At 33.2% G+C, this 24,954-nt stretch overlaps 1 protein-coding gene across 1 annotated transcript in view; it reads right to left on the bottom strand.

The window, feature by feature from the left end:
• Positions 1-24,954, bottom strand: part of MIB1 (MIB E3 ubiquitin protein ligase 1) — a 110,883-nt gene that overhangs the window by 53,780 nt on the left and 32,149 nt on the right. Inside the window, exons 4-10 of the mRNA XM_019741227.3 lie at positions 22,978-23,082; positions 20,728-20,794; positions 19,214-19,418; positions 14,023-14,206; positions 10,597-10,741; positions 8,866-8,999; positions 5,531-5,638 (exon numbers count right to left, since the gene is read on the bottom strand). Of these exons, the coding sequence (XP_019596786.1) occupies positions 5,531-5,638; positions 8,866-8,999; positions 10,597-10,741; positions 14,023-14,206; positions 19,214-19,418; positions 20,728-20,794; positions 22,978-23,082 (948 nt within the window). The remainder of the gene's footprint in view (positions 1-5,530; positions 5,639-8,865; positions 9,000-10,596; positions 10,742-14,022; positions 14,207-19,213; positions 19,419-20,727; positions 20,795-22,977; positions 23,083-24,954) is intronic.

The raw sequence follows: 24,954 nt of genomic DNA, 5'->3' as shown, positions 1-24,954 counted from the left end.
AAATAATGCTGCTATGAATATGGGTGTACAGATCTCTCTTCAAGACTCTGCTTTCAATTCTTTTGGGTATATACCCAGAAATGGAATTGCAGAATCACATGGTAATTCTTTTTTAAATTTTCTGACAAACCACCACAGTACTTCCCACAGCAGCCGTACCGTTTTACATTCCTACCAACAGTATACAAGGGTTCCAACTTCTCCACACCCTCACCAACACTTAAGTTTGTTGGTTTTTTTGTTTGATAGCAGCCATCTCAATGCATGTGAGGCGACATCTCATTGTAGTTTTAATTTGCATCTACTTAGTAATGATTTGTGATGTTTAGTATCTTTTCATGAGCTTATGAGCATCCATACACCTTCTTTGGAGAAATATCTATTCAAGTCCTTTGCCCATTTTTGAATTGGTTGTTTTTTTTATTGTTGAGTTTTGAGTTCTCTATATATCGTTCTCTATGTAAGGAATATCAATCCTTTATCAGAAATATGATTGGCCAATATTTTCCCCATTCTATAGGCTGCCTTTTCACTGTTGATAATGTCCTTTGGTGCACAGCAGTTTTCAATTTACATGAAGTCCAATTTGTCTACTTCTTTTGTTGTCTATGCCCTCAGTGTCATACCCAACAAATCATTGCCAAACCCACTGTTGTGAGCTTTACTCTACGTTTTCTCCTAAGAATTTTGTATTTTATTTCTTAAATTTACGCTTTTGATATATTTTGAGTTAATTTTGTATGCAATGTTAGCTAAGGGTCCAACTTGATTCTTCTATACATGGATATCCAGTTTTCCCAGCACCATTTGTTGAAAAGACTATCCTTTTCCCATTGAATGTTTGTGGCACTCTTGTCAAAAATTATTTGACTATATATGTAAGGGTTTATTTCTGGGCTTTTTTATTGGTTTGAATGTCTTTATGCTAGTATCACCGTGTTTTGGTTACTGTAGCATTGTAGTTAAGTTTTGAAATCAGGAAGAGTGAGTCTTGCAAATTTGTTCTTTCACAAGATGGTTTTGGCTATGGGGTACCTTGGGATGATATACTGATTTTTAGGATGGATTTTCCTATTTCTACAAAAAATGTCACTGGGATTTTGAAAAGATTGTACTGAATATGTACATCACTTTGGCTAGTATTAACATTTTAACACTATTAATTCTGCCAATTCATGTACATAGGGTATGTTTCTATTTACTTATGTCCTCTTTAATTTTTTTCAGCAATAATTTGTAGTTTTTATTTTATATGTCTTTCACCTTCTTGGTTAAATAAATTCCTAAGTATTTTATTTTTTTTATGCTATTGTAAATGGAGTTCTTTTCTTAATATCCTCTACAGATTGTTCACTGTTAGTGTATGGAAGTACAATGGACTTTTGTGTATTGACTTTGTATCCTGCTACTCTGCTGAATTTCTTAATTAGTTCTAAAAGATTTTTGTGGAATCTTTAGGTTTTTCTACATATAAAATTATATCATCTGCAGAGATAATTTCACTTCTTCCTGTCCACTGTGGATACCTTTCATTTCTTTTTCTTGTCTAATTGCTCTGGCTAGGACCTAAATTAACATACATCTCCAGGAACTGTATACACCAATTCCTAGAGCCATTTTGGAGGTTATTATTCTAAGTCCTGAGTTGTTTTTAGAAAAGAATTTCCTTAAATTGACCAATCTTGAAGCCCACTTGCCTTTCCTTCACAGTTTTACAGTTAAATAAAACGTTTCTATAGTTTTGTTTTCATGAACTAGATAAGCAGAATCAGACAGAATTAATATATATTTCTAGAGAAATTGTACTAACGTCCACCAGCTGGAAAGATATGTTTAATAAAAACACTCAAACGCAGGTAATAACACCTTAAATTCCCATAGTATTGTATACTATAAATGGTACCTTAAGTATTTCCTTTACTCTACATCCCAACCTTTTAAGTTATTATCACAGATGAGGAAACTGAATCTTATACCAATTAAAACTTTTGCCCAATATCATTTAGACAACAACAATACCGTTAAAATTTGGGTTTTTAAATAGTCTAATATTGTTCCCCACTATTAATTCTCTCCATTCAAAACAGTTTTTATTAATCTTAAATGATAAAACCACCTCAAATTTCCTGATAACTTCAGTATATATTCGTACTGTATCTGAAAACTTATTGTAAAGGACACATTTTTTTAAACTGGTCTTCCATTCAAACCTTCACAGCTTTACTATTATACCTCACTGGTAGGAAAAAAAATACTGAGTCCCTGAAGGATCCAAAATTAGTTCACCTATAGAAACATAAGTAAGATCTAAGAGTCCTCAGTGCCTTTCCCTACCTGTACATTAGGGAGGAAATAGAATGTAATCCTACTATACTCAGTAGGTCATACATGGAGACAATCAACTTTCCAAAACAGCTCTCTGAGTTTTCCCTAAGAAAAAGAAATATAGGAAATATAGGAAAAAATGTATCCTATCACATATTCTAAAGGTATGATATATACCAAATAATTTGATAACAGCTTAAATCAACTGAAAAAAATCTGCAATAATCACCTATACTAGGGGTTAGGAAACTTTTCTGATAGTGCCAGAAAGTAAATATTTCAGGTTTTACAGGTCACACGGTCTCTCATCACAACTATGCAACTATTTAACTTTGCAGTTATAGCACAAAAGCAGCCACACACAATAAATAAATGAATAGGTGTATTGTGTTCCAATAATACTAAACAATACAAATGGAGGTCTGGCTTGGCTTGCAGTCTACAGTTTGCAACCCTTGATTTATACTACCTTGAGCCCACTTCCTAATGCAAATGAAAAAAAAATATTATAGAATGAGATAACTAGAGAAGAAACATATATTATCTTTAATCTTCAGCTAACCTCAAAATTTTTAATAAAATTAGATTTTCAAAAATTCTGTTAATTATTACTGTTCTTAAGGTATGTTAAAGGTATACTAAGTTTAAAAAAAGAGAGCACTTATCTGTTAGGATACATACTAAAATATTTACAGATGAAATAATAACATCTGGATCTGCTTCAATTTAATTCAGTGAAGGAGTAAGAAGTAAGGGGGTAGGGATAAGACAAAATTGGCAATGAAAAATAACTGAAGTAAGGGGTACATAGGATTCATTATACTATTCTCTCTACTTTCATAAATGTGTAAAATTTCCAATAATAAAAAAATTAATAAAGACATGTCACTTTATAAACAAGTTGGCAAATGATGAATCACAAATTTAAGTGTACTTGCAAACTTAATTATTTTCTCTATCTTTTAAATCAGGGTTTCTCAACATCAGCACCACTGACATTTTGGGCCGGATAATTATTTGTTGTGGGAACTGTCCTGTACACTGTAGGATATTTAGTAATATCCTTAGTTTCTACCCATTCGATGCCAGTGGTACTCCCTCCACTCCCACTGAGTTGTAACAATCAAAAATGACTCCAGACATTTCTAAATGTCCCTTGTGGGGCAAAATGCTCCCAACTGAGAACCACTGTTATAAAAAAAACTATATTGCTCTTTATAATAGGCAATGTTAATTCTTATATTCTAGAATAATGAGAGTCTGATGACTTTTTGTGATAAATTGTATTTATATGTTAACCCAAGTTTTGAGTGAAATTTTTCCTTTACCAATTGGGAAATTGTGTTATTAATATAACCTGATATGTAAATATTACTTTTTCACACTATTTCTACAAATTACATTTGCCTAAAATGATTTTTAAAACAGAAAACGCACAGAATGGAAATCCAAATAAGGACGTATGGTAGAGTCCACATGTACCTCACTGCTCTAGTAACAGATACAATTTTCAAACGGAAAAATAAATTATTTACAAATACGTAGCCTACTGAGCCTCACTCCAACTCCAATCTTACTACGTTTATAGTATAAACTAATCATTTGTTTTGTATTTGAGTTTAATTAAGACAAAAAGAAACATACTCTTGAAAAACAGTGCCAACTTCCTTCCCAGCCCCACGGCTGCAGCACCCCTATCATGTACAACCAGCCTCTTCTGTGAATAAAAAGTCTTTAGAAACACAAATTTATGGATACTTTCTATGTTGCCAAGTATGGTATTTAAATTCTGAACCAGAAAGCATACTTTTTTAAAAAATTAGGCAAAAATAAATTTGGTTTTTCAGCTTCTTGCCTTATTAGTTAGAATCAGAAGGGCTTTGATACTTCAGTAGTTGTTGCTGTAGTAGTTTCTGGATTCAAAAAAATGGGATATTCAAACCAGGGAATTTTACTCCCTTTCCCCAGACCAGACTAAAACAATTAACAAAAAGTAAGTGCCTGCCATTTACACAACACTAAATTTAAATTAAGTCTTTCTTGCATTACCAAAAAAATACATACTGGGTTCCTAAATTCACAACCAAGAAAGATGTGACTTAAAAATTACTACTGTAAAACCAAAATCAAATTATATAATCTCATTCATAAAGACATTATACTAATAAAACTATCATATAGTTTATAGACATCTAATATGTTAATTTAAAATTCAAGCTCGTTACAGGCAAAAGAAAATTCCAACATCAAAGATGATTTATTTACACCTACAACACCAATGGCTATTTAGTAGCTGTCCAATAACTCAAAATACATAAAATTAGAAAAAAAAGCAAAAATAATGTAAGACTTTTCTTCTCAAATGTGTATCTATAAAATTTTTTAATTAGTACAAACCGGCTGGTCCATCAATTCAGCCATCAGAAATCCAAGTCCTTATTAAGCTTCCTCAGATGGGAGTGTCATTTGGACAAAACTGTAACATCCTGCCTGGTGTAAATTTGATAGAATTTGACTTATTCCAAATAATCTTGCATTAGGATGAACAAATGTAATTCTAATATCTTTTTTAAGTAATGAGGTTATAGTTAACTACAACAAAGGAAGCCATCCTTCACACCACCCATACACATTCTTAAGTGAAATTCCAATGATAGTAAAAAAAAAATATTTATTTCCTTCAGTAAGAATTAAGCATAAACATACACAGAGTGATAAACATGCATTGTAAAATCTTCAAAGATCCACATTAAGGTCAAGAAACAAGAACACTAAATAAATTCTAATATACTGATTCTCTTGTGAGAAAAAATAGAGGCCTCTGAGTGTCACAAATCAGAAAAAATGTTGACCCACATGATATATATTCCCCTTCCTTGAGCTCTATTAATATATTCCCCCTTCCCTCAAATTCCCTAGTATGATCCTTAGGTGAACACAACTGGGGTCCCAACTGCATGGGGGTCCTACCATAATGGAAAATCAACTCTTATCTCCACTTGGGGTTATGCCTAGAATATTGAAGGATCACAGAAAAATGAGAAATTCTTCAAGTTGTCTTTTGTCAAATTTTTCTTTTCAATATACAGAGCCTTAGGTGAGTATAAAATTTCAAGAATGAAAACAGTCCATCTCATGATATACAAGTACCATTGCTAGGACATTAATTTTTACTTAAAATATTTGTCAAGCTTAGTTTTGTTACCTCTGCTTCTACATCCACATTTTGCTTCAACAGTAACTTCAAAATGTCAACATGTCCATTCTGACTAGCAGCTTGCATAGCTGTGTGACCAGCACATTGTCCATTCACCTAAATTAAAAAAAAAAGAAAGATGAAGGAATGTCACAAATCAGAAAGAGCCAATATATACATACAGTATAGGTTTAAATTTAGCACATTCTATGATTTTATGGAAATAATTTAGATTGGTGTTCCATATATTCTAGAACAGATCACCAGAAACTATTTTCTCTAATTTAAAGAAGGGATGCAGGCATTTTCTTTAAGAAAACCAAAGTTCCATTGTCCAAAGAGCTATGAAAGAACTGTTTAGCAATCTGGAAAGCCATAAAAAGAAAGGGAGAGAGGGAGGGAACGAATGGAAGTTAGTTACATTAATTTTGTATAGTTACTTCTATTTGGATTGTTAAATCTAAGGAATGATTTCCAACATTTTCTTCACTTCAGACGTTGTGTAAATGCATAACTTACCCACAAACATACCCAAGGCTAAGTGCAACTCCTTAATCCCACTACATTCACACTCCCATCCATAAAACCATGAAAGATAGTTCACGATGGTAGCCTGACCATACATGTTTATATCCTATCCCTCCTGAGACTACACTAAGACAGTAAAATAATTTAAAATGTAAAAAAACATAAAGACAAGGAGAAAGGGAGAGCTAACATTAGAAAATGAGAAAAGCAACACATCTTGAAAAAGAGAAAGCAGACGGAGAAGTTTTCATTGACTTTACAAAGAAGAAGACAAAGCCTGGAAACAAGTCAAAACCTGCTAATGCAAGCACATCAAGAGGGTCTAACAAGAGAAGCCCCAAGTATACAGCTCATGTGCAATGGCCACACTCCAAATCTACTCCTCGAACTCAAGGGCAGAGCATATTAGCAGTCATGCATCTAGGCCCTAGAGGAAAAAAGGAGGTTTTTTTCCTTCAAATATCTGAATAGCCATAGAAAGCAGACCCCTACATGATGGCATTTGGAGATCTCCAAAAGCTCCACACACAGTCACCATAATGCAGTCAGTCACCAAGAAAAACAAAGAAATGACTCTGGAAGAAACAAATGGAGATGGATAAAAAAGAAAACTTTGTGGAGGGGAGAAAACTTCAATTAGAGAATGTTCAAGAATTCTTTACATCTAAAATTCAAGAGGAAGACGCCATGAAAACAGTAAAGCTAAAGGGGTAAAAATCCCATTAAAAGAGCTGGAAAATGAGTAGATATGAGGCAAGAGACCACTGTTTTTCAGTATTATGAGACTTTTTAAATAGTGCATCTTTATATATTATTTGTAGTGCAAACAACTATACTTCAATAGAGTTTTAAAACAAGAAAGTGCATCCTTGTAAGACTATTTTTTAATTAACGGATCGGTTGTATTTCATTACCTCATGACATCTTACTGAAACAAGAGTAAAGTCTGATTTTCTTTTAAGCCTCAATCCACAAAGATACTTAGAATTAGAAAACAGAACAACCCCCACCCCCACCCCTACCCCCCACACACACGCTCACACATTCGAGCATTACAGGAAACTGGAAAGCAGACCTAAACCTGCTGTGAAAAAACCCTAGAAGTAGCCCTTCTAACCAAGGAAACCCCAAAGGCTCAGAAGTGATGACCCTGAATACGGGGATACTGTGGGGGTGGGTGCTAACACAAAAGTATTGGCTAACAGTTTAAAAAGCATTTAGATCCCTGGATCTCCCTACTCTACACAGCTGAACTACTGCTGCTCCACCTTCACGCTAACAGAAACCTGAAAATTTATTCTCCGGAAAAAGTCTCCCTACCCTATAGAAACCAGGCACTGTTAAGGGTGGGTCAAAGTACTAAAAATAGAACTTTTATGTAAATATGTACATGCTGAATGCTGAAAATCCAGGCCCTCTTTCCTAATCAGAAGTCAGAAGGCTGGCAGATTCTTACCCAGTAGAGGAATCAAGAGATCTTTCTGGGGAGTCAGACCATTCTAAGAGAAAAGACCTAACAACCAATACCCAGGAATAACCATAGGAAACATTCAACCAGATCACCCTATAGTGAAGTCCAGAGTACACACATGCTCACAAGCTTCCAAACAAGCCTTTTTACTGACCACTCTTACAGATAAATGGACAACCAAGGATCACCAGACATCTAAGGAATGGCTCCGACATGAAAGATTTGTTTGGAAGAGGTTCAAGAGGTGAAAATAGTTGCCTCTACAGAATGGGAAAATAAGGTTGAGAGGGAGATGTCATTTTTCATAACAAAGCTTATAGAACATTTTTCTCTTTAAATTTTTAGAATGTATGACATTATTAAAAATTAACTAAATTAGTAATTAAATGAAAAAATTAAGTGTAATAAAAATGTAAGTCTGCTTGACTGAATATAAAAAAATCTAACTATATTTCAAACACAAAAACATAATATCTGAAATAAATTATTTGTGGTATATCTCACAACCAATCAAGAAACCACTATGTTGTGCTGCTATAATTGATACCTCTCAAATAAATCTAAAATGCTGCACGAGCTCATAGGAATAAGACGTTTATACCTTACAATTATAGATCTGATCTTCAAACTGTCTAGCATACTTACATACAAAGGTGTGGGGACAAAAGCCCTCACAACACAGTGACAATGATTCAAACTGCCACTCCATTTACAATCTCTTGGCTGGCACTGAACATTATATTGGTGCCAGCATGACAGCAATGGCAAAGCCAATGGATGACAAAGTGAGAACCAAAATGGCCCATTTAAAGTATGGTTTATGTGAATAGTAAAATGACAACATAAACTATTAAGATTTACAAAGTGCATGACCTCTAATTCATCTGCGTTATAAACTATGAACTAGTCAACTTTCATATGTAGGGGAGGGTATAAAGTTTAGATTAAATGTTTCTAAAAGGATAGAAAATTCCTTATAAAATTTACTAAAATGTATTTAAAAGACATAAGATGACAATTATATGAGAAAAATTTACTGAATTTCCCCAAAAGGACAATCACCACTTAAAATGTAAATTTTGTCAATCATAAAATGAAAAATGTCACACTGTTAAAATAGAAAATATCAGTATCTTTTAGAAATGCACGCTGAGGAATGATGGCTGGTGTCTTCTTTAAAATACCTCTCAGAAAAACAAGGAAGAAGGACTAGATGAAGCACATGTGGCCAAGTCTTCATAATTACTGAAGTAATGTGGCAAAATCTAAACAACTGTGAAAGTACAAGGTTCATTATACTATTCTAATTTAGTGTATGCTTCAAAATAATTTTTAAAATGCTCACATCCACATCTGGTCTTTTTAGCAAATCTTCCACTTTAGCAACATCTCCATTGGCAGCAGCCTTAACTAATTCTTCATTGAGGTCACCAGATTCTTGGGTTTCAAATAATTTCTTCAAGAGTTGGGAGAGTCTTTCTGTAAAGCATCAAATAAAGCTGCTAATATAGAAGGATCTCAAACCTTAACTACTAACAGACAAGCATTACTCATATGCCTATAATGTATACTTTTCCTTTTTTACTATTTCTATCATTAACATTATTTTTGTACCATGCAACAGATATTACCGATGCAAGTTATATTTACTACCATATAAAGCTGCATGAAATTTGAGTCCCTAAGTATTCCCAGTTTTCTCCAATTCATGTATTTCAAATTAAAATTTGAAAAGAAAAAGTAGAGTTACATACAAATAATTCAAGATTTGGAAGTCATACCAAAGATATTACAAATGAACATATCACAGTGGAAGTATCATAATGATACAAACTTCCTTTCAGGTTTTAAGCATAGCACACTGACTCTCTGAGGTTAATGCTACAGACTTCTGAATAAATCAACAAATCGATGATTATGATTCAAAGGCAATGCAACCTCTATAATCTCAGGAGAAAGCTTTTAGGGACAAACCAATTTTCAGTTGAAAACGGACATCTGAGTGATAACAACATACTTCAAAGGTGCCGATTGGTTTTGACTAAAACAAGAAAAGGACCAGGGATTTACAAAGGTCCTTTCATAAGATATTCTTTCTAAATAGCATTCATCAGTAGAGAACCTACCCAGTTCTGCTCCTTTAATTCTTGGATCTTTTTATTGGAAACCAAAGAAATCACAAAGTGGGGCAGAGGACAAACACCAAGTCTACACCACTTGAGAGAAAGATACTAACTACCCTTCACTCTTTTAATTTGTATATAGTCAATCTTTTCTGATGCCATCTGACCTCAAGGTAAGACACCACCAGATTTAAACTTTAAGCACACTAGCAAATTACAGCAGGAAAGAAGAAATAGAAGCACAGGAGGAAGAAAGCAGTACAAAACAAATTTGGAGGTCACTCAGTGTTTTCCTTTACTTTCTTACTACTTACAGTTGTGGTTCTATCTTCTTTTCTGGATCATAATATACACCAGTAACTTATAATTTATTATGGAATGAACTGAGTCTGTACATAAAGCTGGAGCATAAAAGGAAAAAGACTTTGAGCATCCAGCATATTCACATCTCAACGTGGTTTTCTACTCGTTGTGGCTTGCATAACAATGCTTATAGAAGAGTAAAAGAAAAAATATGGCAGATATATAAAAATATCCAGAAAGAAAGCCATCTGCAAGCAATAATGTTGATAATGAAAAGAAAATAAAACAGTCTAAGAAAGTGATGGCTCTTTGGCAGAAAACAAAAGTTCTGACTAAAGAGGAGAATGTTGAATTTCAGGTATCTTAGATTTGATGTGGAGAAGCCCTTGATATATCCAAGAAAAAGCACATATGTATGGAACTTTTCCAGTGCACACCTCCGCCAGAACAAAGGTTATTCATTGTATGAAAAAAGAAAGAACAAAAACCTTTAGTAAAAGTTTAAAAGGTAGTTAACGTTCAAGCAGAGTTACACGATCTGGGAAAAAACGAAGAACACATACAACATTATCTGTAGATGAGGACTGGGAATTAGCAATGGTTCTAATGTGAACCACATTACTTTCAAAGAAGCATGAAATACAACATACCACCAGATGCGTTGCTAATGGCTGATCCGGCAGACGCTACCTTGGAAACTGCTGCTGGATTATACGTCCAAGATGTGCCACAAACTTCCACCTTTAAATCACTGTCTGAATAAATCTGTTGTACACGGCCAACTTTACCTAAAGTCTTTAAAAAAAATTATATTCATGCTTTCAAGTACAAAGTATATGACATAAAATTTTTTACCAGTTTTTACATGTTTAAAGGATTCATTTTACTTCATTCATTCCTAAAGAAAATACTTTTAAAGGATAACCATATTCAAATGGATTATTTATTAGTTACAAACTTTATAGTTTTAGGTATATAAAACAAAGTAACAGTTAGACATTGACACCCCTCACAAAGTGATGACCCTCCTCCCCCAATCTATTACCCCTCTAACATCGTATTAAAAAGTATTGTAATACATAAAACTACAATACTTCCACAAGACTATAAGAAAATAAATCATAAGTCTCTCTTATTCATAAAAGTTAACAAAATTTTGATTTTTGATTTTTAACACTTCTTTTTTTAACCCATAAGATAACATCTTGAGAACTTTTAACTCAAGTAGTACTAAATCCATCATCTAGCCTAAAAATATAAAATCTGATTTCTTAAAAAATATGTATATTTAAACCAAAAAGAGTTCAAAGCTTACATCTGTTTTAATCCTTTGTGGAATCGTGCCTGATTCAAAAGCATGTGTAGAAATAACATGCTTATTAAATATGAAATAAAAGGGGCAATTAGGTAAAGAATAATCAGCAACAGCAGCACTTACCATGTGGCTAATGCTGTTCAAAGAGCTTTATATGTATTGACTCACCTAATACTATAACCCCAGAAGTTAAGTGCTATTACTAGCCCCATTTAAAACTTAGATCCAAAACCCATTCTTTTAAGCACAACAGAATAGTAAGTAACACTAGAAAACTGAAGAATAGTGACAATATCTGACTACTTTCTCACACAGAGACAGAGAAGAAATTATCCTTGACTTGTTTTCTCTTTTGACCTCTCCACGGCACCTGACCCCAACTTCTTGAAACTACTCCCTTGATTTCGGGATGATTCCTTCTGCCTGTTCCACCCCTTTCTCCACTCACTGGCTCCTTTTCCTTTTCCAAATCCCTAAATCTGCTCATTCTCCTCAAATTTGATTCCTTCGTTTCTTACTTTCCTTTCTTGAAAATTAATCCACTTTGACTATCATCTTATTTCCAAAGACTCCAAAATATACTTCTCTAACCCTGTTTATCCCTCTCCTTGCCCCTCAAAATACACCAATCTTAACTTCTCATTAGACATTTTCAGTTGGAATTTTCCAGCATCATCTCAAGCTCTATGAGGCTACATTCTTTGTTTTTTCCTCAACTGTTCATTATGGAAAAATCTCAAACATACAAAAGTAGACAATAGTATATTAAATCCTCATGTACCTATCAACCAGTTTTAACAATTACTAGCTCATGGCCAATCGTTTTCCCCTACCCATTTTCCCCTCCTTTATTATTTTATCATGTAAACTCTATCTTTTTAAAAAATGTACCTACAATACTATTACCAACCAGCCCAAAATTACCAGTAACTCTATATTTTTAATAACAGAAACTACCAGCCAGTGTTCAAATTCCCAATTGCCTTATAAATGATAATTTTTTTCAGTTTAAATCAAGTTCCAAATAAAGTCTATACATATTTTTTCTTTGCAAATTATTTGTTGAAGAAACAGGGTTATTTATCCTATCAAGTTTCTTATAATCTGAATTTCGCCAATTGGTATAGTTTAATAGGTTCATCTGACTTTATATTTAGTAAGAAACCCTTCAAGTTGACTGCTAGATCTTTTTAAATGACCTAGAAATCTTTGATAATGTCCTTGCTGTCTGGTATGAGGCTCATCTTGTTCACTTCCTTTCAAAGAGCTAGAATTAGCCATTTCTCCAAAGAGCCCTAGTTCTTTACAGAGGGAAAAGCTATTTCGAGATCATAATCTGGGTACTGAGGTTGGTTATTATTACTGGAACAGTCACTGTTTATAGGTCTGTTCATGGACAGAGCTACGAAATAGGGTTTTGGTATTATTTTTATTTTGTTTTAAAAGATACAATGAATCATGAGTTCAAACACTCTTCCAATTCAATTCAAGACTATAAGGTTTTTACATAACCTCCTCTATACTACATCTGTATCTCCTTTTCTCATTCTGATCATTCTGGTTCTCAAGTTCCCTGGGGATAACAGAATTAGAATTATCCTATCACTACTCATTTGTTTTTTGTCATATTACAAAAACAACAATCTGAAAATAAGCCTATCAACACTATCATAAACAATTAGATTTCTGAAAATTGTTAAATATTTCTTTTTCCATGCAGTTCTGCAGTATATATTCCTCCTATAAGAATACAAAGACAAATTACTGTGTTTAAAAATCACTTGGAATTTCCTCTCTGTATAGTTTTGCCAACAGGAAAGACATTCAGGTTCATTTGTTTCTATTTATTTTCCACTTTCAGGAGTTTTCTTTTTGAATTTACTTTTGTTTTATAATTGTATAAAATATGTATGCGGTTTCAAATCAAATCTATAAAACAAGACATATTCAAAAACGTCTCCCTTCTACTTTTGTCCCCCTATATCATATTCACTTTTCATATATACTTTTTTACTTTATGATTAATACTTCCATTTTCTTTTTAAAATAAAGTTTGTTAAAACTTTATATTAAACTATATTGTCCTAATAATATTTACAATAATATCCATATATATAAACATATGTACAAAGGGTCCAAAACAATGTATACACATTTTAAGAAAGGAAAAAACTATCATAATTATGCTGATGGTAACCACTTTGAGCACTTCTTGTAATTGCAGAAGTCAAATGTGACTTGTATTCATCTTTTGTTATCAGTATATATTGAGTATTACAATTTTAATACAGTTTTTTCCTTTCTTAAAATGTGTATACAGTTAATTGGCACCCTCTGTATATATACACACACATGCAAACCTTTATTCCCTCTTTTAAAAATATTTATATATTGTCTATTGGTTCTCTAGTATGAACAATATTAAAATTAGTAATTCAGATAGTCTTCCCCTTATCCTCTTTCTCCCCTAATATTCTGATTTTAAATAATAGTATTTAGTCCCAATTAATGCCTTATCCATATATTACATTCTCCACTAAGGAGTCTATCAAAAAATACTAACCGTAGCCCTTTTTGGACATTCTTTGGCTAATTTAACTGGAATAAATTAGAAAATAAAAGGCGTAAGTATGCCTGCCTGCCAATAAAGAATACAATTCTCAAAGGATTACGCTAATTTCATTTCTAAAACTAAAGTATTTTTTAAAACTTCATAAGCATAGTATAATTCCTAGTCGAAAACTAATTTATATAAACTTACTGGAAGCATAGCTTCAGCCCACTCTCCATGTCCTCTTTGTAGAAGTTTAATTCTTTCCAGATCATAACAAACTTGTACTAGATCACCCACTTGAAATTGTGAGGTGCCTCCTTCTGCACCTTGAGCAGCATCCCCACTTCGAACAATGTTTGCTTTAGTGAGAACAGCAGGATTGAAGGTCCACCTGAAGATCAAAACCAAAACTCAAAATGGGTAAGTTTACTTAATTTTAATACATTTTTTGTTAAGCATTACAGGGAAAAAAAAGTAGAGCAATCCTTTGCAATTACATCCTGAACAATCTGTACTTTTTTATAATTTTATAATACAAATTTGGGAAAAGTCATTGTAATCTCACCACCCTAATATGATATACTTCTGTCTAGATTTATTCTCCTTTGCATATTTTAAAAAATTGTTATAAAATATATATTCATCATCAAAAATTAAAACATTTCAGAAGCATGTAAAATGTATGAACCTTGAGAAGGAATATACCTGCTAAGAAGGACTCCTAGTGGTTAACTGGGCCCAAATTCATAACTAGAGTCTAGCTGCCATCGCTGACAGAGACTTCTCATGCACTCTGCATTTCAAGGAAAAGACACAGACTGAGCTACCAGTCTCCTGCACTGTGTTCCTGCCTTCTGAGTCAACCCTCATTAAGGAGTTCCTAGTACCATCTTTCAACCACTAGATTTAGACCTGCCCCATCCAATCAGAGCTGTGCAGCTATATCCTCATTTACATCTATACCAACCAATCAGAGCTACTTCACAATGACCTATTAGAACACACTATTCCAACCAATCGGTACCATGCCATTTGGACCAATCAAAACTGTGTAATTTGGATCCATTATTTGCATCAAAACGGACAAATCTAGAACCAGAGTGGAACTTTCTCTATAAAAGACAGCCTGCCCTTTGTCTGTGTAGAGCCCACTTTTGATTTCCACCAGAGGCTGCATTTTCAAAGAGTTTGTTTACAAACTCTTCACCTGAATAAAAGTTTTCTCCTCTTTCCGTACTTCAGATTGGGAATTTTTGTTTACAAGTGCAAGTTCCATTTTATACAAACACAGCAGATCACGATTCCCCATCCCACTAGAAATCACCATAATACTCCATTGTGTATCTTTGCAGATTTTCTATCTATATACTAAGTGATGGTTATAATGTAGATAGTTGTTTTCTTTTTCATAAATGGGATCATTATATCATTCTGTGACTTCTTTTTTCTCAAAGAATGCATCTTGGTAGATCTCATTTCATTGTCATTACCGCAGAAAGATACCCCATAATGACTAGCAGTCACTCTGCATTTAACCCCTCCCTAGCCTCTAACAACCAGTTGTACACTTTCTGTTTTGATGGATTTGCTTATTTTCAACTACTAATGTTGAGGCTCTTTTCATAGGTGTATGTATAGAATGAATTGTGTCCCTCCAAAATTCATATGTTGAAGTCCTAATGTGACTGTATTTGGAGACAGGGCTTTTAAGGAGATAATTAAGGTTAAATGAGGTCATAAGGATAGGATGCTAATCTAATAGGATCGGAGACCTCATAAGAATAGGAAGAGGTACCAGAGATTTCGCTCTCTGAGCATGCACAGAGAAAAGGCCATGTGAGGACACAGTGAGAAGGCAGCCGTCTACAAGCCAGGAAGTGGTCACACCAGAAACCAACCCTGAGGGCACCTTGATCTGAGACTTTCATCCTTCAGAACTGCAAGACAACAAATTTCTGTGGTTTAAGCAACCCAGTCTGTGGTATTTTGTTATGGCAGCCCTAGCAGACAATACAGTGAGCTTATTGGTCATCTCTGTATCTTCTTTGGGAAAATATCTATTCAAATCCTTTGCCCATTTTTCAATTGGGTTACTTTTTTTTTTTATTGAGTGGTAAGATACAAGTTCCTAATCAGACATATGATTTGAAAATATTTTCTCCCATTGCATGGGTTGTCTTTTTATTTTCTTGATAGTTTCCTTTGAAACATAGAAGTTTTTTTTTTTGATGAAGTCCAATTTATTCATTTTCTTTGGTTGTTTCTGCTTTGGGGGTCATACCTAAGAAACCGCTGTCTAAACCAATGTCATGAAAATTTATGCCTGTTTTGTTCTAAGAGTTTTATAGTTTTAGCTCTTAAATTTAGATCTGTGACCCACTTTGACTTAATATTTCATACGGTGTTTAGCAGGGGTCAATTTCATTCTTTTGCATGTTGATATCCAGTTGATTCAACATCGTTTTTTAATTGTAGCTTTATTTTTTAATTAAGGTATAATTGACATTAAACATTATAGTAGCTTTAGGTGTACAACATAATGGTTTGATGTTTGTATATACTGTCAGCACCATTTGTTGAAAAAACTATTCTTTCTTCTATTGAACTGTGCTGGACCCTTGTCAAAAATCAACTGACCTTATATGCAAGGGCTTGTTTCTAGACTCTCAATTCTAGTCCATCAATCTACATGTCCATCCTTATGCGAGTAATACAGTGGTTACTGTAGCTTTGTGGTAAATTTTGAAATAAGAAAATGTAAGTCCTCCAAACTGTTCTCTTTCAAACTGATTTGGCTATTCTGGATCCCTTGAATTTCTATATGAATTTTAGGATCAGTCCACCAATTTCTATAAAAAAGGCACTAGAATTTTGATAGGGATCATGCTGAATCTGTTGATTAGTTTGGTGAATATTGCCATCTGTTATACGTTAGATTACATCCCCCAAAAAGATACGTTGACATCCCAATCCCTGATATCTCTGAATGTGACCATATTTAGAAATAGGGTCTTTACAGATTTAATCAAGTTAAAATGAGGTCATACTGGTTAGGGTAGTCCCCTAAATCCAATGATTGGTATCCTTATAAAGTCATGTGAAAATAGCTTTTGATTATTTTCTATGTAAAAGATTTTAGAATTTCCATGAGTTCAGCTAGCTTCCTTCTGTCTCCTCAAGGTTCTTTGCTCATGGATTGTTAAGCTACCAATAATGGCTTGACAAAAACATGGCTTGACTGAGGGATTATTTATGTGGCTCTCAGTCTCAAATGATCTCCCTAGAACTGTCTGAACTTGACTAGAAATTGATTTGAGTGCATTTTAAAATAAAATTTGTACTCAGGGAGAAAAAAAGGTCAAATGAAGACACAAAGATACACAGATTCACAGGAGAGAAGGCCAGTGAAGACAGAGACAGAGAAAAGCATCTACAAAAGCCAGGGCACACCAAAAACTGCCAGCAACCACCAGAAGGTAGGAAAAAGGAATAGAACAGATTCTCCCTTTGAGCCCCCCAATAGAACCCAATCTTGCCAAAACCTTTCCTTTAGACTTCTAGTCTCCAGAATTGTGAAAGAATAACTTTCTGCTGTTTTAAGCTACCCATTTATGGAAATGTGTTATGGCAACACTAGGAAACTAATACACCATCTAAACAATATTAAATCTTCCCATCCATAAACATGAGATGTATTTCCATTTATTTAGGACTTCTTTAATTTCCTTTAAAATGTTTTACAATTTTCAGTGTACAAATCTTGTACTTTTGGGGCTAAATTTATTCTTAAGTATTTTATTCTATGTGATGATATTGTAAATGGAATTGTGTTCTTAATTTCATTTTTAGGTTCTTCATTGCTAGTGTACAGAAATACAACTGATTTTTCTATATTTATCTTGCATCCTGTAACTTTGCTGAAATCATTTATTAGTTCTAATAGTTTTGTGGATTCCTTATGTTTTTCTGTACATAAAATCATGTTACCTGCAAACAGAGATGATTTGACTTTTTCTTTTTCTTACCTAACTGTCCCAGCTAGATTCTCTAGGGCAATATTAAACAGAAGTGGGGAGAACAATCTTGTTTTGTTCCTGGTCTTAAAGGAAAAGCACTTAGTTTTTCACCATTGAGTATGATGTTAGCTGTGGGTTTTTCATAGATGCCCTTTATCAGGCTGAAGAAGTTCCCTTCTGGTCGTAGTTTATTTAGAGTTTTATGTAAGGGTGTTGGACTTTGTCAAATGCTTGTTCTACGCCCCCTGATATAATCAAGTTATATGAACACAATTAGAACTAATTCTATACTTTGGTAAGCAACTTAATTTTTCTCATTCCCTATATAATCCCTCCCCTAAATATCCTCAGAGAGTTTCCTTATGTAGATGTTAGTAATAAAGTTTGACAATTATTCAATTTAACTACTGTTTTTTCTTTAAAATACCATATACAAGTAAGTTGGATATATTTTAGCCTTTAGGGCTAAGGCCCAGCCTCCAAGAAACTCACACCTCAAGATCAAATAAGTAACCATTTTAATAGATAATAGGAAACTTAAACAGACGAGTAACATATGTATACATGATGGGAGGCGGAAGGAGAGAGGAGATTCCCAAAGTATATAAACTCAATATTTATAGGATGCAGAGGAGTTATTCCAGAGAAAGAGGGAGAAAAGGAGGAAAGGGTATTCTGCATGGAGAGAGTGGTATGTGCAAACGAAGAGAAGTGAGAAAATTCATGCAATTCTATGTTGCTGATAAGGATTAGTGTGTGTGTATATGTCTGTGGCAAGAGAGAGCTATGTTACCAAGAGATAACCCTGGAGATACCGGCCAGAGGAGTTTTAATTCTATCCTTTTTATTCAGGATAGATTGGCAGGGTCCATTACCAACACAGAACTTTTGCTATACTTCCACCTAATTATGATACAATGTATTCTGCTCAATAATTGTAGGAAAATAAAGTGCACAAACATTGTATCATAAAGATATTCATATAAATTCTGTCTCACTCTCTCTTCTTGTTATTTGTTCCCCTCCACCTTACCAACATATTCTGGATTTTTATCTACTAAGAGCTAATTTTAAAGAGTCTTTGGTTATATCACATTATTTGCTTTCTTTAAAGCTCTTTACTCTATATATCGTGTTTCCCCGAAAATCCTAGCCAGACAATGGGTTCTAATGCATCTTTTGGAGCAAAAATTAATATAAGACCCAGTATTATATTATATTATATTATATTATTATTATATTAATTAAAATAAGACCAGGTCTTACATTAATTTTTGCTCCAAAAGACACATTAGAGCCGATAATCCAGCTAGGTCTTATTTTCGGGGAAACACGGTACTAACTTTATTTGACATTATTGAAAATTAAAAAATATCACCAACCTATTGCCACTTGGATACTGTACTACAATGTCATGATCTTCATCAATGCCACAAACAGTTCCAGTTGTAGTCAAAGTCTCAAACATGCCATCAGTCCATCCTCCATGACCGTGCTGCAAAGACTGCACAATTTCTAGGTCAAGATCTATATTTACCAGGTCACCAATCTGCAATCCACCAGGATTCCTGTTGCCATTCTGTTCACCTGTAAAGGAGGGAGTAGATTAAAAAGAGAGAGAGAACAAAAAGTCACAGCAACAACATGCAACTGCATTATTTTTAAACAAGAACAAGCTCTAGGTTTTTAGTTTTAATTATCATATTATTTTAAAATGTTTTGAGAATATACTGTAACAGATTCTAGAGCTAGAGATCTTTAAAAAAGAAAACAAAACAAATATCAGACTGAAAAATTGAAATAATGTGATGATTTATAACAATGACTGAACAGGAGCAGAATCTGTAAAAGACTATGCAACCCTGTATCAGAACACAAAGTTCTGGATGCTGAAAAAATTTACTTTTCTGCCTGGGTGACTTGTTAATTATCACCGCATCAGAGCCAGAATAACTAACTTTAATTAAAGAGAAACCTGAAACTACTTTTTTCCCTGAAGTGCTTAATACTATTTTTTACCAATGGTTTTTGTGATTTTTACCTAAATATTTTTAAATATTTCAGAGTCCATTCCCTAGATTATTTTCAAAGCAAATTCTTGGATAAAGGATTCATGATCATAAAACACTACGATGAGGGAGCCAAAATGTGTATGTTGATTCTATACTTTTCTTGTGAAGGCAAGACATAAAACAAGAAAGTTTCTGAAAGCAAGAGAAATGGATGATCTCATCAAAAAGAAGTATGTCTTTTACATTCGCCTTTTTAAAAATAAGGTATGCTGCAAGAAAACAGAACTTTTTGACAAACAGGCAAATCCAGTGATTTGGAAAGAGGAACACAGAGTTCACATCAGAAGGGAAAGCATTCAGAGACTAAAAGCTTATTAAAAGACTGTGATAAATGTTCATCATGGCAACAATAAAGAATCTGTAAAATGACAGATAGGTTTGGTTTACTTGTTCTTTATTTTAGTGATATGCAAAATTATATTTATTATATTACCTTAATCTTGGAGCTGTTCTTGTAATAAGAAGGCAATTTTACAGAAATTCTAAGGAATTTATAAGTTTTAAATTGTCAGATCCCATTTACAATATTGTGAGAGATGTAAAATTGATAATCTAACACAAAATTTTTCAACACTGTAGGTTTATGCTTAAAAGATAAGTTTCAAACACTTTATGACATAAATGGCATATCAATTCTCAAGATATGACAGCCTATAAATCATTTAAAGAGATGAAATTCTTTAGAAAAAAAATAAAACGAAAAAAGTATTCCTTTAAATAGCTTTAATGGTTACTAACTTTTTAAAAAATCCAATTTAAGTGTTTTTCTAATTCCATGAGCTCTGACCCATTATTCAGTAATTTTCTCTAGTCTGCTAACTCACCTAGCACAGGGCAGTGATCTCTGTAGAAAGAACCTCCTTTGGCATCCTGCACACACTTCAGATCAGACTAAGAAGAAAAGAAACCAGAAAAATCACCCTTGAAAACTTCAAGTATAGCTCAGTACCTAGAATAGGCAAAAATACTCATTCAAAACATACCCTCAGCGGAAGAGTAGCTCTGGGTTAACAGGTATACTAAACATTGTTTTCTAAAGCACCCACCAAAAACTATAAACCTGATCTTCAGATAGGTCATACTTTATTTACTTTCAGCTGCTTTTAAAGTTCAAAATTAAAATGCCTGAATCTTTACCATTATAAGATTTTCAGAAACTTGCTAAAAAGGGGGGGACTCTCACAAATACATAGAATTTAAAGTATACATACATAACACATTCCATTTTAAAGATACTTTCACCAAAAAAGAACTCAACTCTTTTGATCTTTCTAATCAATTTTATGGGATATAGAAACAAACAGTCTTTTGATTCCTTATCCAGTTAATTTTCCTATTTACATCAACTTTAGTCCTTACTTCACCATAACTTGGTTTACTCAAGTTCGTTCCCACTTAGCTTGTATAAGAAAATAAATTATTATTTAAGTATCTGAATTGGGAGGCAGTGGTCGTATAATGAAAAAGTAAGAAAATGTAAACTTAGAAGAACAACCTTGGGAGCTACTGTGAAAAAGTAGGTTTACTTAAAAGTGCCTAATAGTACCAGATAGATAGATAGATAGATAGATAGATAGATAGATAGATAGATAGATAGATAGATGTACGTACGTTTGTATAATAGTTAATCAGTATATACTTATTCTATCAAGGAAAGGCGCTCCTTTACACACACACACACACCCATGCACGCACAAAACCCAAATCTTTTATAACTCCTTTGCCATTAGAGCATCACATTTAGCTAAAGCCTCACCAAAAAAGACACAATGGTCAAACTGTTTTACTGTGATATTGAACCCAACAATTTCACTTCTAGGAATCTATCCTAAGGAAATATACCCATAAATGTGCAGAGAGGTATGTACAAGGATACTTGTTGAAACACTGCTTGCAACAATGAAAAGAAAACCCCAGATACCTATCAACAGAAATCTCACTAAATAAATAATGTCATAACCATACTAAGGAGTACTACTCAGCCATCAAAAAAGAATGGGACCAATTTCTATACATAATACATATTAAGTACCTGAGCACATACAGCACGTAAGGCTTCATTTGAAGCAAGTTAATAAGTAGTCAGCATCCTACAAATATCCACAATTTAAAAATGGAAAGGCATGAAGATAATGAAAAATTGAAAACCAATGCTATATACAATTATAAATACTAGCAAGTAAAGTATTTGTTTAGATTCACATGGTTGGCTTTTATATACAAATGGAATAAATTAAAGCAAAGGGACAGCGGGACATTTTTACCTTCTTAACGAGGGACATAAAACAATTGATAAAAAGTGAAATTTAAAGAATTTTTTCAACGAAGAATGTATTCAAGATGGAAAAAATATAAAAGGCACATATTGGCATTAATATCATATTTAATTATACTCTATAAATTAAATAGTTGAGGTCATCATTTGAACAATGATCCATGAAGAGCAGAAATACAGGGCAATCCATTGAATAAACCATATTATTCTCCTGAACACTTAAGTAATTCAAAGTGTTTCTAGGTCAATCATTTTCAATTATCAACACTACACTTTTAAAATACAGTGGGGAAAAAAATCTCCTTAAAAATAACTTTAACACCTATTGTAATTTATTTTTATCAGCCACCACAGCCTAGGATACAAATATACCATAAAAACCTCATTATAACACTATTCTCCATGTCCATGCCAAGCAGCAGCCTTACAGATGATTCTAAATCTTTTTGGTATTAGTAAATAAACCCGACTTGCATTTAAGGAATCAGCTCCATACAATCAATATATACTAAGTTACCCAAACATTAACTGAAGGTAAAATCAGATTGACTATTAAATAGTTCAAATGTAGTAAAAATGCAAAGTTTATCGCTTCTCAGCCTTTTGGCTAAGATCAAGCGTAAAAATGTAAAGTTTATTAAATTTTCACTTTATAAATTTTCCATCTTATTGCATATTCATGATTCAGATGGCTGTACTCTGACAAAAAGAGATGACAAAAGAAAAAAACGAGGGCTACTTTTATTTCTCTTCCTTCACCCACTCAGTATTTTCCTCTTCAGTGGTTCTTACTACTTACCATGCCTTCAAAGCCCACTCTGTAAAGGTTCTTAGCACCGTTATCCCAGAGAACATATGCCGCACTATGTGGGCTTGATGCACTCCAGTCTTGGATTTCTGTTACCTAAGGGCATTTTTTAAGAAAAGAATTTTTTAAAACGGGAAGGGGAAAGGTTAGTTCTTTTAATTATGTTTATGTCTTAAAAATAGTTTAAGTTATCATCCTGTGCAACAGGATAATGAAAAATACTTACTTGCTGAATATGTCACTTTTAATATATAACTGAATTAGAGGTATTTTTCCAGAATTATAAGGTACTTTCTAAAACCACTGTAGAAATTTTCAATTGGGAGGCTTAGTGATTACAATAGTTTCTCAGAAAATACACAATTCAATACAAAATTTTAAATCTTTACTTTTTTTTTAATTAAAATATATTGGGTGACAAAATCTTTACTCTTAAAGAGTTCCTTTTATGAACACTGTATTCTTTTAAACCCATTCATTATTCAACACAAAATCCGAAATCTTTGACCAAATACCCAGGATGACTCAAGATCAACCTGCTCCCTGGTCAGCTAAAAGCTTGACAAGCACAAGGCTCAATGGCAATGTTCAAGAAGACGTGACTGATTTTGTTCCTCCAGCAGTTCCCTCAGTTGTCCCCCAAAGCAGGCCATCTAAGCTACAACATCATACTTACAGTGGAAACCCAGACATAATCTCTAGGCCCCACATGCCACCAGGAGGAGTCATAAACTCATTGAATATTTAAAAAAAAACAAAAAAAAACCTGGGGTTTCTATTGCTTAAGGGCCAAGAATCAACTACACAAAAATGATACACAATGAGCACTAAACCAGTCTGTAAACCAGTCTACAGTTAAGATTGGAAAGTTGCATGTGCAACTTACTACTTTTCTCCATCTTGACACTTATAATCAGCCGTCCTTCATAGTTATTTAGAATGGATGATAAATATAATTTTTGAAACATGGCCTTAAAAACGGCCTATTATTTCAAATAAGATATATAATGACCCTTTCATTTTTAACCCTGTAATAAATGAATAGTTTTGGCAGCTACGTACTTTATGGTGCTTTTGTACAGATAAAGCTTTTATGTTTAAGATTTAATCAACTATTTGAGAAATATTTCAAATTGTTGGTAAATGACTCCATTCTTTTCAATTTTGAAATAAATTATACATTGAAAAATATAAAATATGCAAACTTTAAAAAATAATTTTAAAATGAACACCAGCCTAAGAGAAAGAGTATTACCAGTACTTTTCCTCTGATCAATTCCACCCTTTTGTCTCCTAACAGAGGTAACTACCACCCTGAATTTAGAGTCCATCATTGCCTTGCTTTGCTTTATGATTTTCACAGCTAACCACTGTATAACCTTACAAAGCAAGTTTCTAACATTCTTAAGTGAAATATACAATCTTTAGGAAAAAATTCCTTCTGATTCTAATAGTCAGATTCTGCTTCCTTTGTTTTAAAAAATGCAATGCTAGACTAAATGTCTATTTTTATAAGAGGGACAAAAAGCATTTGACTAACTAAAAATAAAGACTACAAATTTTATTTTAATCAACTTTCAAATTACTAAGTTTCAAATTACTTGGGATATAAGCAAGTTCGTTAGTCAAGCTCTGAATCACTAAATGAAATTCCTTCATTTTTAATATGATTTGATTACTGAAGAGGAAACAAAGTAGAAAACATAAGAAAATAACTACTATCAATTTTCTACTTAGAATTCTGATTAATTCTGCGCAGAATGGCTGCTAAAACCATTAGCTAAAAGGTTGCTGAGAAACTCTATAAAGGATCAAACTGACCATACCTGCATCCATTGATCATCTTTAATCTTAATATCACTAATACGATAATCAGACTTTATATGACTCCTGATGTGATACAATAGAAAGTACACAGCACCACTTATGAGGTACTCTTGCCAAAATAAAACTGAACCTGAACCTAAT

This window comes from Rhinolophus sinicus, chromosome 4, assembly GCF_057876585.1.
Source record: "Rhinolophus sinicus isolate RSI-liver-muscle chromosome 4, RSI-T2T, whole genome shotgun sequence".
Classification (NCBI taxonomy): Eukaryota; Metazoa; Chordata; class Mammalia; order Chiroptera; family Rhinolophidae; genus Rhinolophus; species Rhinolophus sinicus.
Note: the sequence above shows the minus strand (reverse complement) of the source record. Positions and strands in the feature narration are given on the sequence as shown.